The sequence below is a fragment of the Conger conger genome, chromosome 6 (genome assembly GCF_963514075.1).
Source record: "Conger conger chromosome 6, fConCon1.1, whole genome shotgun sequence".
Taxonomy (NCBI): Eukaryota; Metazoa; Chordata; class Actinopteri; order Anguilliformes; family Congridae; genus Conger; species Conger conger.
Window position 1 is genome coordinate 32,319,813 of NC_083765.1, and position 19,272 is coordinate 32,339,084.

Below are 19,272 nucleotides of genomic sequence, written 5' to 3' on the forward strand. Positions count from 1 at the left end.
CATTTTGAACTCTTAGTACGCAGATAAAAGCCTTTGTTTTTCCCAAGCTTATGGAAGAAGTAGATATAAACCTCTGTTTAAGAATCTAAGCATAGCCAGGGATGAGGACGGTTGGTGAGAGGTTGAACGACTGCTTCTGCATCAAACAGCGAACAGTTTTAAAGGGCAAAGTGCACCTTGCAGGAGCAGTTGTGCGATACGTGCTTTAATGTGTCCATGACTCATTTACCCAGCAACTGTCAAATATCAAGCCAGGCATTTAGTTCAATCTAGGAGACACTGAGGAATGAGGGAATGAAACAGCCGTTGTTTTAATGTGCAATATATTGCTCTGCTATTCTTTTTAATCATGCTGCCGTTTAAGCTCATTGAGAGAACAACGTGCAGTATGCGGTTGTACTTCCACACTTTTAATGCTTTTTTAATGCACTCTCGAATGTTTATCTTTTATACTTTTATGTTGTTTTACAACTATGCTGCAAGAAATTGCTCGTTAGGGACAATAAACATTTCCTGAATTGAAATTAATTTGAAAATTCATCACAGCTGGAAAAAAGGAGTGCTGATGATTGTAAACTGTTTAATTGTAAATGAAGACTCTGCATGGCTTTTGTTCAGCTCATTACCAGGGAGTGGCAAAGAGGATGACAGCAATTTCCGTGAACATCACTGCAGTACGAGAAGACGATAATTTGCATGTGGGGTTTGTTTCGTGCGGGTAACGTTTGTGCAGAAGTGACCTGGCGTGGCCGGTCAGAACGCACCTGGAGAGGCCGCCTGATAGATGATGTTATCGTCGCTCCTCTCTGGGACGGCGGTGTGACATATCGCCATCATGGTCATGAAATCCAGGATCACAGGGGCAGTGGGCTGGACACACAAACACACACACACACACACACACACACACACACACACACACACACATAAAAGTCAGGCACCTGGCAGAAAGGTACATTCATCACGTAAGGTGTAAGATCACAGGTGATTAGAATCTTCTAACCAGCACTACCAGTAAATAAAAGCAGTTGAGTTCAAGAGCACTATACTCATTAGAAAGTTGTAACAAAAATTAATAAATAAAAAACAATAAGTTAATATTATAAACATTTGTAATACCTGCTGGTAAATACAGGTATTATAAATACAGTTCTAGACATATGGAGATCATAATACAAAGAAACCCACACAAAGCCCATCCCTTCACAGAATGGTAAATGCTAAATTATGAAATACTCCATATTACACTTTTTCTATTGTATTGTCACTTTTGCAAAAATTGATTCCCAATGAAAACAAATCGAGGGCGACGAAATTGCTTTTCAGGACCTCGATCAGACTGAAGCACAACAGGCTTGTAGAGGACAGCAGTGGGTCATTTTATTGGCTGCGCACGGCGGCCAATAATACGCTGCCCAGTCTCCTATTGATTGATACTGGAGAAAATCATATATTAAAACATCAGGCCTGTGGGGAATGTCTGGAAGGAGACGCCCCTCTGATAAGTGTTTACAGCATCAGGGACAGAGAAACTGTGGGTAAATGCTAGAGCACAGTGACATCAGAATCTGAAGCAGGGACCACTGAAATGCACTGAAACAATGAGGAGTACAATAACAGCATTGTCATTTCAATAGACTCAATACAGGGTCAAGAGAATGATAAATCACGTGCCCTAAAATGCACATGCACAGCTTCCAGCAGTCAAGAGTTCTGGTGTGCTTTTCTTCTCCCTCCTTGAGCAAGCATAACCGGACTCATTGCCCAGCCCAGCGAACAAAACATTTTCTCACTATGTTGTTGCCATGTTGGGCCAATGTTTAAACATTGACAAAACATTCCAGGAACATTGCTCCTGACTCCTTGAAGTGGCAGAATGTCATGCCATTAGCATTATTGTAGCAGCGACGGACGCTAGCACTGTGAGTACCCGAGCCGAAGAGGCCTTGCCTCTGATCAAATCTGCGTCTGCATCCCGCGGCCGGGCAGACCGGAGCCATTTCTCGGTAAGTGGAAGCAAAAAGGCCAAATGAAATCAACAGTTTCCCCAGAAGGTCACGCACGCGCAGTGAGACCAGGTGGCGGGGAGGACTGGTGCAGCAGACGGGAATGCTAATCAGGGAAGGCTGGCCTGCTGCCCTGGGCAAGGCGGGGCCAAGGCAGTCGGCGGTCCAAGTCCGGGCCAAGCCTTCTAGAATGTTCCCCTGAAAAATGCCCGCTAATGGCACTCCGAGAATCCCCACAGCCTGCCGTGTGGCTGAGAGTTGTTGTGCGCTCACAGTCTGAGACTTTGGGATGTAAACAGATCATTGGAACAGCGTTACCATCTTCCTTGGGTCTGAACAGGAGGTGCTATCATTCGTAGTCAGGCTCAGAAGATGCCTTCTTTGACCCTGCCCAGTTTGGATGTTGCTGCTGGCTGTTTATTATTTTGAACCCATTTAAGCAAGCCATGTGCTAACGATCAACATGCTGCACTCACATAGCCTCCAGCAAGGTGGGTGCTAATGACCCAAGTTAGCCAGCATTCAAGAGGCAGTGGCTAGAGGGATGCCGCTTTGTTCTGAATGATTATACAGTACATTTTTAATGCACAAATAATGGAGCCGTATTTGTAACAGAAACGAGCCACAAAGCCACATGACAGACGTGCTCTCACTAACTGAGGTGTCCTGTAACATGGTGTGAAGCAGAGCGTCTCCTCCTCCTATTTAGCGTCAAGATAATCTGTACACCTGGACATCAATTAGCCAAACAAAACATTGCTGGATTAGCGGATCCTCCAAAGATGTATCCTTTCCTGGGAACAGTGGTTTAAATAAAAATCAGACCTTAAGTCTATGCATCATGCCATGGCTGTTGGGGAGTTCCGCTTCATACTGAAGATGTCTAAAAGGATGTGAGCAGTCTAGGGATCCTCTGACAGCCCAAGCTACAAGTGTGACACCATTGCATTAAAAATATCACCCTTTGACAGGCAGTGCTTGTGACAACCGGCTAATCAATGTTGCCCGTTTCCACCTCCACCAGGCTAGGGTGATGCCAATCTGCAGCAGCCTTTAGGTTCAAAGTAATGAGATCCTGGAAGGTTCCAGAACAACAAAGATTACAGGCTGAGAGAAGAAAATCTTCTTCTTTTTTTTCCAGGATTCAATCTGTGAGGGAGACAGTGGGCCAGACACCTGGCTGGTTTACTGTCCGATATTAACTACAACAGGTAGAATGTAACCTGTGCTTTAGTAGTCCCAACTAACAAAGGTAGTGTAAATATTGTCAAAAGGTAGACATGCAGTGCAAAAAGCCACACTAACATTTTATTGATGTTTATAATCCAGTTTCTCTCATTGTCTGCACTGGGCTACGTCTCCACTGGTGCCCTTTGAATGCATGACTACAGCTGAACAAATTAGCACCATCAACTGAAAAAAATCAATCAATGTGCCTCCTGGCACTAAACGGGGTGGGACATACAGTATGGTAAGGAAATCAGTGCTCATGTGACAAGCTGTATGATTCTCAAGCTCACAAAGGCACGTGTGGAGAGCGATGCCCATCCCCTGTATCATGTTGGATTTAACCGGCTGTGGGCCTCCGTAGACCTGCTTTATTATTCACTCATTTCAGTGAATGTACCACTCCTGTTCTTCTCCACAATTCTCTGCTCGGGTACACTAGGGACGGTTAAGACGCCATCCAGAGGTACTTACATGATTGCTCTGGAGATTTTCCAGTAAGCTGGAATCATTAAACCCTCCTTCTTCGGCTGATTGCGCTGTGTGCCTGAGAGAGAGTGAGCGAGACAGACAGAGAGAGACAGAGAGAGAGAGAGTGATTTTATGCACTCATTCAACTGAACACAGACCAGAGGAAACATATGGGGAAAGCCCCCACAGACTGGGAAAGACCACATCTGCTTGATTGCTGCGACGATTATAGAGAACCATGATTGATGAGGAAGAAGGAATAGCTGCCGGTTTCACATGCTTTTTAATATCACGTGCGTTCAGGGTTAACCGAGTGGGGCGTGAAGGCTTTAAATAGAGGTGCAGGTTATGTAATGTCAGACAATGCTCAGACAGCTGGGGTGGGCTACTAACACCACAGCACAAAGAAACATAACGGTGAAGTTGTATACAGATGGGCACAGATGTACACTTTGAACATGCATACATTTTAAACATATAAAACACAGTTTTGAATTTGACAGCCAGCTGATCAATAATAATTGGTACAGACACGCAATACTTTGCTTAGGCATCACTGATGTTCACTACAAAGCATTCAGAATGGCAGTGTGAAAAACACTTTTTTAAGGTGCGCTCATCATCCCCAAAGAGCCTCATTCAGGCCTGCTGCCATTTTGAGGAAGCCTGTCAAGATGCTGAAATGTTACAATATGCAGAACACAAGGACCTCGTTCCGAAAAGAAGCGTTCAAGAAGGAAAGGGGTCTCACTTTCTGGGAGTAGAAATGCCTCATTGTCACTCGACCAACTGCATGACAGTATGTTCTGCTACTAGGAATTTAATGAAACTTTAAGCAGCCAGTGTTTTTGAAAAGGTAATGCTGAACCTGCATAAAGAAAGACCATGTGAGGCCCTCTGAGGAAGCCCAAATGAAAGCTCTTGTGTAGCGTGACTGAAATATTAAGCCCACTGGTAGTGACAGGTACAGTGGTGACTGTAGCAGGCTCTGTCTCATAGACAATCGAGTAGTAATGTACGGACATCGCATTCTGCAGAGGGCTCTGTCTCATAGACACTCGAGCAGCATTGTAGGGACATCTCATTGTTCATAAGGCTCTGTCTCATAGACACTCGAGCAGCATTGTGAGGACATCTCATTGTTCATAGGGCTCTGTCTCACAGACACTTGAGTAGCATTGTGGGGACATCTCGTTGTGCGCTGGGCTCATAGCTCATGCAGCACAGCAGCCTCCAGAGCGCTGTTGCAGGCTCGGAGCGTCCTGGCAGTGATGGATGAGCACAGGTCTGGGCACTGAAAGCCGCCGTCAGCCTGCAGTGCTTCCCGCTACCCCCCCTCCCCACCGCTCTGCAGTTCTAAACCCAGCCACTTGCTCTCCATTCTCCACAGCCGAGACATCCTTCGGGGGGCTTAGAGGGTCCTCGCGATTGAGCCCGAGGGCACGGCTGCCCTGTTCCTCCCTGGGCCAGCATCACCTGCCCAAACCCTTCCATTCCCCCCTCCCTCAGGTCTACATGTCCCCACTGCTCGGGTGCTGTGCATTTAAATGGAGATTAGCGCTGCCCACAGGCCCTGATCTGGCCAAACGCAGAGGGTATTACTGCCACATTCGTCTCAGCGGGATGAGATTTCTGGGGCTTAAGTCGTTCCGGGGCCAGTGCCGTTATCGATTTCCCCCTTCCCAAAGCGACAGCTGATGCGCGGGGGGAATTTCATAGCGGATGCGCACGGGAAAGCAACTGCTGGAGCCTGCGTGTGCTAAAACCTAAAAATTAGCCTGACCTCTAAACATAGCATTATTCAGGTGTATCATAATTGTATCAGAAGGGCCAAGACTACAGGGAGCGACATTTTGCCACTGGGCTGTCAGTTGAATACTCCAAGACTGCAGTCTGAGAAACTGCTTGCGTTAAAACCATAAAAAATATGCAAGTACTATGTAAAACTATGGTCTGCGGCATGTGTGCCTCTTTAAAGGCTTCCGCTGCAATCAGCATTTCACAGCGGATATATTAGCCTTCTGAAATAGCCCTGCCCCCCATGCAGGACCAGTGTCTGGTGATTGGACAGAGGTAAGACAGTGACAGGCCACAGAGTGATATAAGCGTGGCACATCAGCATGACATCACAAAACGTACCTGGCACTGATGTAGCACAGTGTCAGTGGCCTTACAGAGGAAAAGATGTGTGTCTCGTTCAACAGTCGCATGCATATAACTGAGCATGCTAGTGTTAAGCATCCCTAGATCAACTTCATCAGAGGAAGTCTGATTTTGAGGATCACCTTCACACTCTGGTCTGTATAAATGGAAAAACTGCAAAAAATGTTAAATATTGAATAAAGTATAGGGTATTAGATCCTCATTGTATGCTTGAACCTACATTCAATAAAATAAATCTTTTCACTGTACTTGATCTTCTTGACCTGGCAGGAAAAAAAGTACAATATACTTTACTGTAGTAGTATATTCCATTCCCATCTTGGGGTTCACTGCACAGCATTCTTAATGTTAGATATGACCTGAAGTATCGTCACGGCATATACATTACAAAACAAATTGAAGTATTAATATCAATATAATACAAACAAAAGCAATATGGGAACAAAATAAGTCCTCAAACTCCAGATCAAGCCCAAGTGTTTGGCATGACAATGAGAGCATGCAATGCCAGCCCTGAACAGGCATGGCACAGTAAACAATATAATTGTTGTATTTGCAATCTGAAAGCCCACTATTGTGTGTGCTTTAATGTGTGCTAACTGTGGGGTTGTGGTGTACTCTGTGGGAGGGACTGCCTGCAGACAGCTCTGAACAGCCAGAACCCAATGGACTAGGCTTGGGTCTGAGCTGTACCAGGTACTGTCAAAAGAGGGCCTGGCAGCTGATACCCACAGAATGAAATAAACTGCAGCCTTCAGTTATAATCCCAGGGGGGGGGGGGAAACCTGTCGCCGTAGAGTGAACCGCACAGGGCATTTTGAAAGAAGGCGTAAATATGCGTGCAGTCGTGGAGCCGTGTCTGCCGATGCCAAATTTATCCTTGCAGTGCCAACCCCCTGCCAGGCAGCTGATGCACATTGTGAGAGGCAACATTACACACAGAACTGCGGTTCTAGGGTCACTTTCAAGCCAGAGTACGCACGAAAGAAAAAGGAGGTAATTTGGACTTATTTTTAGGATGAGGTTCATGTTCTTAGTGTGTGGAGTTTCTGACACTGGGCATTTTAGAGCACTCATATTTGCTCCTTATATCAGCAAAAAGCAATATACCGTATTACAGCAATGACTGGTGCTATTTATTATTCATGAGCACCATCGAGAAAGAAATGACTTCTGATATTTATTTTATCAAGTTTTTTATGGCTTGGGGTATGAGGTTGATATTTGCACATGGCTTCCCTCTGACAGTCCATCCTTCTACTTCAGAGAGAGAGAGAAATAGAGAGGGACAGAGGGAGGGAGAGGGGGAGGGAGAGAGAGATAGAGGGAGGGAGAAAGTGAGGAGAGAGATAGAGAAAGAAAGAGGGAGGGTAGAAGGGAGGGAGAGAAAAAAAGGGAGGGCAGAAGGGAGGGAGAGAAAGAGAGGGTGGGAGGGAAAGAAAGAGAGGGGGAGAGAGGGAAGGAAGTAGAGAGAGAGCTAGCATGCTATAAGCAGTCCGACACCACCCTCTTCCCTGCCCCTTCCCCCACCGCCGCCCTGTCTCGTGAGCAGAATCCCGCTAGCCCGCGGCTAGCTCATAACAAGCAATCACCCGGCACCCATTCCACCCAACGACGTGCTGTCAGGCAGTGATTCAGAGTGCTGGCGGTGTGCAGGGCAGAGTTGGGCCATCGCGGCGGTTGCTCTGAATTGCGTACCTCTACGACGATTATACCCCAATGCACAGAACGTTAAGGACAACACAGGGGGCTCATGTTTTTACAATGCAAAGGCTACGGTGGATAGCAAGAGTTACTGTAGCACGTACACACATATGGGATACTCAATAGCACACATGCTGTGCTACATTCAGAGTGGGGAAAGTGTAAGGCTATTTTAAATGGGGTTGATTTAACAGATTATGTCACAGGTATGGGGTGGTGAGGGTGTAATGGCCAATCAGATCGTTTGTCTTCTATTCCCTTCATCGTTGAAAGCTAATCTTTGAACAGGGTAATGACAGGAGTGATTTGGGAAGGTGGACTTTTCGATGTTAATATTATCCTGTCACCGATATCTTATCCCTCACATACCCAGCCGGAATAATTTTAATTAAAGTGCAATTGCTGCCTTTAAAATATCATACAGTAAAAATAGCTTGTTTAAAGAGGTGGCATTTGGTTCACAAAAAGACGTCGTAGTATAAGGCGAACCAGGCAAAACTATCCCATCAGCAGGATATTTTCACACTCCTTGATCATCCCACTCCTCTAATGTCACATTCATTTATTTAACTGGGAACTAGCTGTTAACTATGGCAGTAGAGTCAACATTTTCTCACTGTGCCTGATGAAACTGCCGAGAAGCTGGAGAGTGTTTTTCCTGTTTCGCGAGTCTCTCATTTGAAAAAACACCCTTCCGGGATGAACAGAGAAAAGCTTTTTCCATACATCATGCATTTTGATAAGCAGTCAGAGACGAGGATGGTTTCTCGGCTATATCAGACGGCTATATCAGCGCTTTCAAAATAAAATGTCCAGAAGGAAACAAGTATCCCGACTCAGAACAACCTTTCCACATAGTCTATTGTGATTATTAAATCTTAAACCATCAGTCTCGAAATCCGGTCTTCTGCCATGCAGAGGAAAACCTCTTATGTTTCACTCCACTGCAACAAGATGCATCTAAAGTACAAAGGCACCGCAAAAACAGGGGCGATACGGCTAAGAACCCTTTGTATCGATCACATTTCCCACAAGGCAAAGCGCCAGATACACAACAGAAGCACACTACCGAGGCGCTCTTACCAGTCGTCCCCTGACATACTAAGGTCCTCAGCTTCAGGACAGTGGCTGTGGATCACAGAGGAGAAAAGGGGGAGAAAGCAGAAAAGCGTGACACAGAGCCAAATGTAAATCTGATAAATATGACATACAGCAACTATACACGGGGCAAAGACGGCGCGCTGCAGTCCGAACCCGGTGAGACTGACTCTGGAACCTGTTACATACAAACACGCATAAAACATGCTTTAAGCCCGTATTTCTCAGCAGAGGTCCCCTGGGCCCTGGGTCTCGTTACACAGAACACACGCTAGGTCATTAAAAATATGTTTGAAGTGCAAGTTGATTGAGCTGTTGATTCCTGACCATTACTTGACCAATCAGCTGTTTATCTGCCGTAAGTGATTTGTGGAAGAAGATATGTGAGGTAAGAGCTTTATCAGCACCAATAAAAAGAAAAAAAGAGACTTATATTAGATGGTAAAATGTCTGCTACTCACTGCAGTGGGAGAGAGAGGGAGTTATAGTGCTGTTTTATTCAGAATAAATTACAGAAAAAAAAAATAGATAATGTTGAATCCACAGTCGGCCGCATCATGTTTCATAGCTTATCATTAAAGTTCATTAATAGCTCTAGGCCCTTTTGCACAACTTTAGATAGATCAGGATAAATGATCTTCATTTGTTACGGGGACACAAATGAACATAAATATCCTAAATAAATTTACAGCTTGCTGTTAGGAAAAATAGCAGCAACCCATTTATTTCACAAATTACCTCCAGCAGAGAACAGGTAGGTAATGTCAAACTCAGGTCAGCATTCAACACATAGCTCAATCAAATTTAATTAAAGAGAGAGCTCTGGTAGGACCCACGGTAGTATCTGCAGCAAGTCCCGGGGGATCGCTATTGAAATGCTGTCTTAAAGGGTGGTTCTGCTCAAGTGAAACACAACAAAGGGCAGTTTCCAAACAGCACAAGAACTTTCCCCACATTCTGCCAACTGGCCCACAGCGCTGAGGGGCGTGGGTGACTGACAGTTGCCGATGGAAACGGATGCGTAGGCGTGACAGGAATGAGAGGGCGTGGACACAACGTACTGCCGGCGGAACACAAAGAGACAGGTGAAACGAGGAGACGGGACCAGAAGCTATCGGGCCTCTCGTGACGATGGTAAGGTCTGGGTGTCATTTCACCCCTCGAGCTTTGGATTTATCCCGATGGAAGACATCCAGCACTTAGCAAATGCAATTGTTAAAAATGCACACAGACTGATTGATTGGCGGGTTGGCGGGTTAGGGACCAGGTATGCCCTGTGTGACTGTGCAACACCCATATCTCTGATTAACTGGGCTATAGCAGCTTGCCAGCGCCAGCAGAGCAGCAGCTGCACTACGACTGCGCAGCTCAGACAGTATTCTGCGCAGTGAACCGTACTAACCCAGTATGACTGAGAAAAATCCCCCAAAATGTACTGCGAAATGATGGAAACACAAACACATTGCCAACAGACTAGTGGTAAAAAAAATAGTCAGAAAAACAATGGGCCAATTATATACAATGAAAGCATGCCACAATATGAGTCAAAACAAGTGAATTTGATCCTGAGATGTTTGGGTTAAAATAAATTGCACATACAGTATCACTCTCAAGCTTTCTATCCATAATGTTTTGAAGCTTATTTAAAGCCATTAATATCTGTACTGGCTGGATCATAGCACATCTACTTAAATGATACATTACCATGAGTCATCACTTACCTTCATCCCTAGAATCAAATGGTTTCAGAGAAAGCTATTCAAAACAGATAAAGTGCTCATGTCCCCAGCTACTCACAGTGACTCAATATCCATTCAATGTAATGTTGAAAGAATATTTCAAATGTTTACTGCCAATTAAGGTAAATGTAAAATCGCTTTGCTATAAACCATACATATTGGTATTTGACCTATAATAATTATCCTGATTACCATTATGACTGAGCACTTATAATTATGTACAGATTTTCTATCAGCAGAACACAATATTCCACTGCTTCGCATGAAACATTATTGAAACACTCGTTTTCATTTCTAGTTGATGTGATCCCATTGTGTCCCTCTTATCCTAGTTCATTTCCTGAACAAACACAGACACACACACAGAGGCACACACAGACCCACCTTATTAATTATTAAATTAATAAAATGAGTACATTTCCATGCTTCTCCTCCATTATGACCAAATAGGAAAAGGAGCTCTCCTGTACATTTTTACAGTCTCTCAAAATAGTACAATACTTGGAAAGGACCTCAGGACATGTGGTCAATAGCATTTTCCAAGCCTCACATTTGATCTAATTATGTAATTATATGTTGGGTCTAAACGCAGTCAGAGGAATTCTGGAACTCTCTGCAGTTTACTGGATGAATGGCAGCTTTGCACAGGTGTTTTTTCCTCTTTTCCCTGTGACACAGTGCCAGGGCTATGCACCCAAGATACAGACCACTGGCACAGAAACATTCAATGCAGCCAAAGACTGTTCTATTACAACAGCATGGGGTTTAGAATTAACTAATAACAATACTACAAACAGATCAATTCAAAAACACAAACTCCCAAGACTGAGAAATGCAATAAATAAATATGTAAAACATTTAAATCCCTCCATCCATTTTCTAAACAGCTCTTTCCTGGTCAGGATCACAAGCGTGGGTATGCAGTGGGCACGAGGTAGGAATATCCCTTAGACAGTCCAATCCATCGCAGGGCCATGCACCATTCACTCACATTCACGCCTACGGGCAATTTAGAGTGTCCAATTAGCCCACTGCATGACCTGAGACTGCAGCAGGAAACCAGAGTCCCCGCAGAAACCCACATGGGGAGAACATGCAGATATCAGACAGAAAGGCCCACGATTGGGGTTCAAAACTTTCTTGCTGTGAGGTGCTATTCACTGCACCACCCGCCCAAAATAAAATGTGAAAAGATAACGCAATGTAGGGTCAGGTGCGAGATCTTATTTTAAATAAACATGAATCAACATTCATATTTATACGTGGCAGCGAAGGTTCACTCTTAGCCTTCTTAGTTTCTGACCAACCTTCTGAGGAGTATAATTTCTCCTTTGAAAAAAACCCCTCAGTTTAAAAAAACAATGTCGACTTCGCTTTGGTGCAAACACTTGGGAACCTACCAATTATCTGATCAGCCAGGAATACATGGTACAAGTTGTATAAGGTGTCGGCCTGTGTACTGTAATTATGTATAATCACATTGAGGTGGCTACACCGGTGGGCTGATTAGGCAGAGGCTAGAGGCGACGGACAGGGCCTGTACTCAGTCAAGGGCAGGCGTGCGACAACAAAAACACAATGCTGCTACTTAGTGCGGATTATGGCAATTGCAAAAAATAGCACATTAAGCTTTGAAACCCAGAACCCACACTAATCCCCAGTCAGGGCATAAAAATAGACGCCGATGCTGAAAGGAAATGGGGGATGGAGGGGCGGTGGTGGATATGGAGATGAACTATTTTTGCGCCGCATGGCGCGGGTATTAGCGTACCTCGCTATCCGCATGCATCGTCATGGACATGCAGAGCCACGTTAATCTGGGAAGGAGAAACGCGAGCGCATGCCTGCCGGAGTCGTTTAACGTGATTTCCTCCTTCCTGTGACCGGCGGCTGCTGCGGTGCAGGGCAGGAATCACGAGGAAAGCCTGAAGCCCCGCCCCTTCAACCCCTGCCTATCACAGACAGCTGCTCGTGTTAAAGATGGCGCAGACACTGGATTAACCCGATTAGCTCTTTCATGGGGAAATCAGCTGCTGTCTTTTATTATTGATGACAAGGACACCTTAGAGATGCCAGCGCAGTTTGTCACTTGTGCCAGGTCCTGCTCTCTGACACAAAAAGGTGAAAACACACACGCACGCCCCCCCACGCACGCACGCATGGTTTGCCACTACAGCTAAGACGAAGGTAAAATCAGTACGCCTTCAACAGTGTTAGGCAATTGGAGCCAAAAGGTGCCTGGCCTTTAACTTGTCTTCCAGCTTTCTACCCGCCTCTTCATTTGCCCATGCCTCGCATCCTTCTCTAGTACAATTTAACTGGCAGTTGAGTCCTTTTATTTTTATTTTGCTTTGCCAAAAAGAGGTCGTAGCTCTCCACTCCCCCACACAGAGACCCAATTGATATATTGACATGTATTGAGTCCTGTCCCATAAGTAATATACTGTATATGCAAATGAGGCGGTGTCATTAATCATGTGCAGATGTGCTGAACTGTCTTCCACTCTCATCTGTGTCCAATTATTATAGACCTGTTACAAAGTTATATAGGGTGGTTGATACTATTTTTACTATTTTTGATACTATTAACAATAAAGAGTTCAGGGCTTCTCTCCAAGGCGGGTAAGTTGGTTTGGCCGAGCATAGACAGAATATTTCAGGGCCACCCCCTTGCAAAAATGAGACAGTCTTGACATAAACACATATGGAATACTGCATAACTCAAGGAATTAGGTTATGAAAACTAAAAACATTGATCTCATGAGGTATGTACAAATCTGGCATGATTGAAAATGGTAGTAAAATAGCGTAACCAGTGCGGAATGTTATGATCTTCCAGGTTCAATTTGTTCTCAAAAGTATTACTACAAGTGACATTCAGATAAACAAAGGGTATGTCCCTGGAATGGTCTGAACACTTAAATTCTGTGTATAAATCTGACAATGAAGAGTTCTGTGTTTTGTAATTTCAGATTAACAGCTTTAAGTCTCACAATAAAAACAAATTCATGGGTGGACCACTTTGTTTTCTTTTGTTTTTCTTGCATGACTTTTAATTTCTCAACTGCAGGAAACAGAATGAGATGAAAATATGCGACAGAAGCCCATTCATAATGGCCTGTAAAATCCCATGCCTGGAGCCAAATAGTTCGTTAGAGAAATAACCGAGAAAGCCAGAAATGCTTTCTGCCAATTTCTGTGGTTACTTAATTAAAGACAAAAAAAAACACCCCCATGTCAGGAAGTCTTCTATTAGCGCCAATTTATAGTAAAATAATGCCATTTCCCAGAAGGCACCACGTGGCCACACAATAAATTTGATTATGGGCTGAACAGGGGAAAATTGTGATCGCAGACAACTGGCCCCGTTGGTGTGACCATGACAGCCAGCTTCAGGGTGCTGCTTTTCTTCATGAGACAAATGATGTCATGCACAGCACTCTCATCCGGAGTGATGATTGTATCTATTTCATTTCTGGTTAAGAAGACAATCAATAATGTATCTCCAATAACATCCAATATCACATGGTTTCCTGCTCATTTCAAGACTTTTTCCACTGCATTTCATGTTGGGGGGGGGGGGGGGTGCAAAGTTAACAGCTGAGTGTGTGGAGAGGTGGAGGGTGCCATAATGAAAGGGTGACAGGACAACCCCACTAGGCAAGAAACCACAACACAGACGTGTTGACAAGTCATTCAACTGTCTCATTTGAAGATATCGAGCCCATGAAATTAAATCAAGGCACTTTAACTCTTCAGTACGGATCATTTCCCAGCAGAGGAAGTGATGCTTCCATATAGTGAGGACCCTTAAAATATTGTATTACTTAGAAAACACTAGAGTACCCCAGGGTGCCTTGGAGCACAACTGTGCAGAAGTCCTGAAACAGCTGCGCTATTTAAAACGCTGCAGGTTCAAGTACTAGGTGGGACTGTGGAACTTCACGATTGAGGAAGGAACTTAACCTGAACAGCATGAGTGAACGTCCATTGGCATAAATCAAGCAAAACCGAATTGATATATATGCAATGAGAGTGCCTGCTATGCAAACTGGCAAAATAATAGCAAGGCACAGTGGCGCAGAGTACGCTCAGAGCCGAGCAGGTCCGTATGACGTATCGTGTCACTTTCTGTAACCTTCTGTTATGAAAAGCCCAGGAATACAAATACACATACTCTGTACCGGTTCATCCCCCTGTACGTACAGCATACTCATACTCTGCTGAAGATACAGGACTGAGCTGCAGTAATAAGAACATTCATATGGTCATACATATTAATGAGTGCTACAAGACATCCCACTTCAACCTTTCAAAGTTATATTTAGAGCAGAGCATATCGCAGTGTTTTGGAACTGAAGATTTCCTCAATGACCTTTGTGAAACAACTATACTGCAGTTTTCCAAAAATGTTAAGAAACGGTCACGTGACGACACTGCATATGTTTCTGAAGCTGAATCGATTGGATTCCTTAAAATCCTTAAGAAAGAAAACTGCTCAATGAAATATACTGTACTGTAGCATTATGGTTTAAAATATTCAAGTTGACAAATGTTTATTTCATACTTTGGAATATTTATATATGAAATTAGTAAAACTCTGTTTTTTGGGAAGCTTTTGCTCATATTTTATTGCCACAAACAGACAGGCAATGCATTCATTTAATAAAAAAATGACTTGTAGGAGGCTTGCAAGATTTCCCACCTCCAGGTCTGTATTAAATTACCAGTTCAATCAGAACTGATTTAATTAAAGTAGGTCTCTATTTAAAGAAAGCTCTGTGGAAACGGAGAGACACCAAGAGCAGGGTGAAGTAACAGTGCTCTGAGCTACTGAGTGAGCATCCTGACTGTGGCTGAATCAATGCTACCTGCACTACACTCACACCATGACTCCAGCAATATGTTCAGTTCAAACTGGAAATTGCTATAAAATAAAAAAAATACAAAGTGAGCACCAGACAGCAGGTGAGACAGAATGTGAAGCATAGCCAAAACAAAAGTGTACAGGAAAGGATCATGGGATCTGTAGTTTCTCCTTCATTCCTCTAGCTCTTCACAATGAGCATGTTAGAGAATATTCATGGAAGCTGATTTAGGAAACAGGTGACATTTCCTATTGATGAATTTGGGGGTTATTTTAGGGATGGACATGTAAAACAAAACATACATACAGTACAAGTGATCTGAACTTTTCATTACTGTAAGCGTGACATGTTTAACTTGGAATCTTGAACCGTACCATACTGAGGTAGAAACTCAGCCACATGTATTGACTCATCACTGCTCTGTAAAATTCAAACCTTTGTGTCACAGAAAACAGCAGATTTGCCCCAGTGGTTCCTGGTGCATTCAGTGATGCGCCTAACAGGGTTAGCGATAAGACTGTCTCTCACCCGTAAGCCACGCCCGCGATGGTGCATTTCTTAAATTGCATCACGTTGCAGGTCAGGGTCCCGGTTTTGTCTGAGAAGATATATTTCACCTGAAACAAACCAAACAAAACTGCTCTAAACCAAAACACTAGTACAGAGTACGAAATAAAACCTGCCAGCTCACAATGTTCTCCCTGTAACCCTGGGTTTCTGGTAGACTGCAGGGTATTGCTGGCTTTGGTTTTCACTGTAAAACCAGCAATAAACCAGGTGAGGTGAGGTAACTGTGAAGTAAATACTTTCATCGACCAATCAGGTGCGGAGTAACAGTGAAAACCAGCACACACTGCAGCCCACCAGGACTGGAATTGAGAGCTCTTCTTCTAAACAGCATGGGGAGTCTCAGCATATTTTTATTTATCTTCCACTTAAAATGCCAGTGGGCCTGACGGTAATCTTTATCTTGATTTTGACATATAATAAACATGAAAGAAATCCAGCCGCTCAAATAGAATTAGGCATGAGAGCAAACAATTTTTCTTCCGAGGGGCCTTTTTCCTCAAACACTCTGTCAATAAGAATTCTTGAGAAACACAGTAAAGACAAAGCCAACATGGCAAAGGGTTTAATAATTGCAGCCTGGGGGCCTGTGGCGTCTCGTGCCGTGAGTCACATTGTGTCATGTCTGTTTTTACTCGCATTGGCGGAGGTGTCAGTTTCCTCTGATGACGCGGGCTCACAAATGGGTCTCGCGTTTATCCGATAGGAAGTAGGGCAGGGAAGGAAATGAGACGCTGGTGCATCTTGGACACATTTCCCCCATCTATCCATTAGCAACAGTAAATTTATTTAACGGCATGACACAAGACATCTTGGTTTATATTGGAGAAGAAAATGGCTGCTATGATGATACGCTTGACTGCCCTCCTTTGGAAAGGTCATGTGGCTATGGTTACCTGTCCCAGTTCTTCGTTGAGGTTAGATGTCCGCGCCATGGCTGGGGTTTTGGTGGGTTCATAAAGCATGTCCATATCCTAAAATGAAGCAGACAGAATAATGAATACTGACAATGTTGAGAGCCAGCCCAAACAACCCCTACAGCGCAGTCACCCACGCCACTGCTATCCAAACATGACTCGGCTGGTGCTGGTGAAGGCTGGTTTGCAGAACCTCGGTCTCTGAATCGAATGCCAGCTTCAAAACTGGCCCGTCTCCAAACACCTCCCCCACACCCTCCATGGACGCCATTTCAAAACCTTTCCTGGCCTCCTGACCGAAGAACCTCAGTGTGAAAAGACATGCACTACGCCCGCCTCAACCTTCCACCCGCCGGCCTAGACGGCCTGTGGCCTGAGCCTTCGAGCCCACTCAAAGTCTGCCGCTGGCCTGGGGGCAGGAGGGAGCTAAGGCGGCGGAATCGAACAGAAAACACGACTATGCCAATCAGAGCAGAGCTGGCAGAGAGAGAAGCACGACGGTGGGAGAGGGGGCGATGTGCCCCTGTACAGGCCCAGGCCCAACCCCCCCCCTTGTCTATTTCTGGAGCTTCCCACGGTGCGCCCGTCACGCTGGGCACAGGAGGGCAGCTGCGGCCCCTGATTTGTTCCTCACCCCCTCACTGGCACTGACGTTCCACCCACAGTACCCTTCTGCGCCCCCTCAACAAATCAACACATCTCACAGGGGAGCTGGAGCAACTAGCGCTTGGCCGAAACCAAAAAGGATGAAAAGGGGGTCGGCATTCGCTCCTCAGTCCTTGAGACTGCAACACAGCTGGTCTGGATGCAGAGCATTGCGGTTTCAGTTGGTTGGTGCACAGACTATTCTATAAACAGCTAGAGAGAAAAATGAGGAATCAAACATTCAGTTTGTTTTGTAAATGTTGCAGCTATTCTGGACTAATGGGACTAACAGAGGTACAGATGAACAGATGCTCTTGCAGAAATACAGGAAATTATGGGCCATTTACACAGTACAGCCAAAAAGATCACAGTGCACTTTCATTGAATGTCCTGATCAAATGAAATTAATACGATTAATATGCTGCTGGTGGTGACTTCGTTTGCTTAAACTATGTTAGCAACCAGTGGGCAACGACTGTATTGTACTTCTCATGACCTGCCCTGTGCCCATTAGCTCACCCAGTTGATGAAGTAGGCCTGGACGAACTTGATGACCTCCAAGGTGACCAGCAGGCTGATGGGAATCAGGTTGTTGAAGAGGATGATGAAGGTCAGGAAGTTGAGGCCGAAGTTTGCGGCGCCGCCGTCTGTTTGAAGACAGGAGCCCGATTAGTGGAAGCGAGGCACCGAAGAGCACTCAGGAGTCTGATACTCCTCCCTCTCACACCTCTCCTCACAGTCCCCTCGCTCAACGACACCACATTCCACTCAGCGGCCGTCGACGGGCTGCGGACCAGCGGGTCATTGTGTCCCAGCCTCGGCCCCAAAGCTCGCTATACATGCCATAATAATAATAACGTCTTTGGTTTCATTTCCGCTAGCCCCCACCCCAGCCCCCCCACACCCTGGAAGTCCTGCAGGGAAATAATCAAAAGGAGAAATACAGCCCCACAGCACACAGAGAGAACCCACATGAAATATCGGAGTAATCTGTATTACCTTTCCTCCCGCAGGAGCCGAGAGGGCCGTTTCCCTCAGCCCGGCTCCCGAGCGCCTCAGCACTCACTACTGCAGTTAGCCAGAGCAGCTCTGGAGCCAGAGCTCTTCCCGGCTACTCGCTCGCTTCGACAGGTTTTTGGACAGACAAAAATAAAAAGGAAAAAAAAAACAAAAACAAAAAAAAAACGGAGGATGGAATGATGGATCCTACACCTGTCTGCATGACTTACAGCACGCAGAGAGAGGGGGAGGTTGGCTAGCAGTGCGAAGGAGGACAATCTGAGTGCTGGATTTCTCAAGACAAACCCCAGCTGACGCGTAGCATTCTCACAATGCAGCTGCCAGACTACGGCAACGCGATGACGTTGCGGCGACGTTGCAGGAACATTGTGAGAATGTTATGCTTCGGCTGGGCAGGTGGGAGCTTCAGTCTAAAGCAACGGACCAGACAATAAGCAGGGCTCGATTGTTAGTAGATTATAGGAGATAATAGATTTTCTATCTTATGTTAAACTGAACAATAATTAGAGATACTGGTCTACAGTTTACTGAACTTGCCGGAGCTGAAATTCTCTTTAATGGCCATATGTTAGATTCAGAGCAGGTTATACCATCAGGAATAAATATCCACAGCAGCCTACACATGTATAAATTCATTGTCTCACTTTCTCCAAATTGAAAGACAAGAAAAATGAATTTTATTCAAGAGCGAACCAATGTAACTCCTACATATTATCAAGTTAAAAAGTTACAGCACAATCTTTTTTGGATTCACCTTCAGATTTTAGAAATATGTTGCTGTCACATTTTCCGCAAGGTGTCTGGTTTCACAGCACAGACAGTACTGAAGCCTTCGGGTTCTACACAT

General features: G+C 44.9%; 1 protein-coding gene across 2 annotated transcripts in view; it reads right to left on the reverse strand.

The window, feature by feature from the left end:
• LOC133130380 (phospholipid-transporting ATPase IA) overlaps nucleotides 1-19,272 on the reverse strand; it is a 125,869-nt gene that overhangs the window by 53,201 nt on the left and 53,396 nt on the right. Inside the window, exons 12-17 of one of the 2 annotated variants that reach the window (XM_061244939.1) lie at nucleotides 17,925-18,052; nucleotides 16,740-16,817; nucleotides 15,805-15,893; nucleotides 8,655-8,699; nucleotides 3,708-3,780; nucleotides 765-870 (exon numbers count right to left, since the gene is read on the reverse strand). In XM_061244939.1, coding sequence (XP_061100923.1) covers nucleotides 765-870; nucleotides 3,708-3,780; nucleotides 8,655-8,699; nucleotides 15,805-15,893; nucleotides 16,740-16,817; nucleotides 17,925-18,052 — 519 coding nt within the window. The remainder of the gene's footprint in view (nucleotides 1-764; nucleotides 871-3,707; nucleotides 3,781-8,654; nucleotides 8,700-15,804; nucleotides 15,894-16,739; nucleotides 16,818-17,924; nucleotides 18,053-19,272) is intronic. The other variant, XM_061244940.1, reaches the window with a different exon arrangement.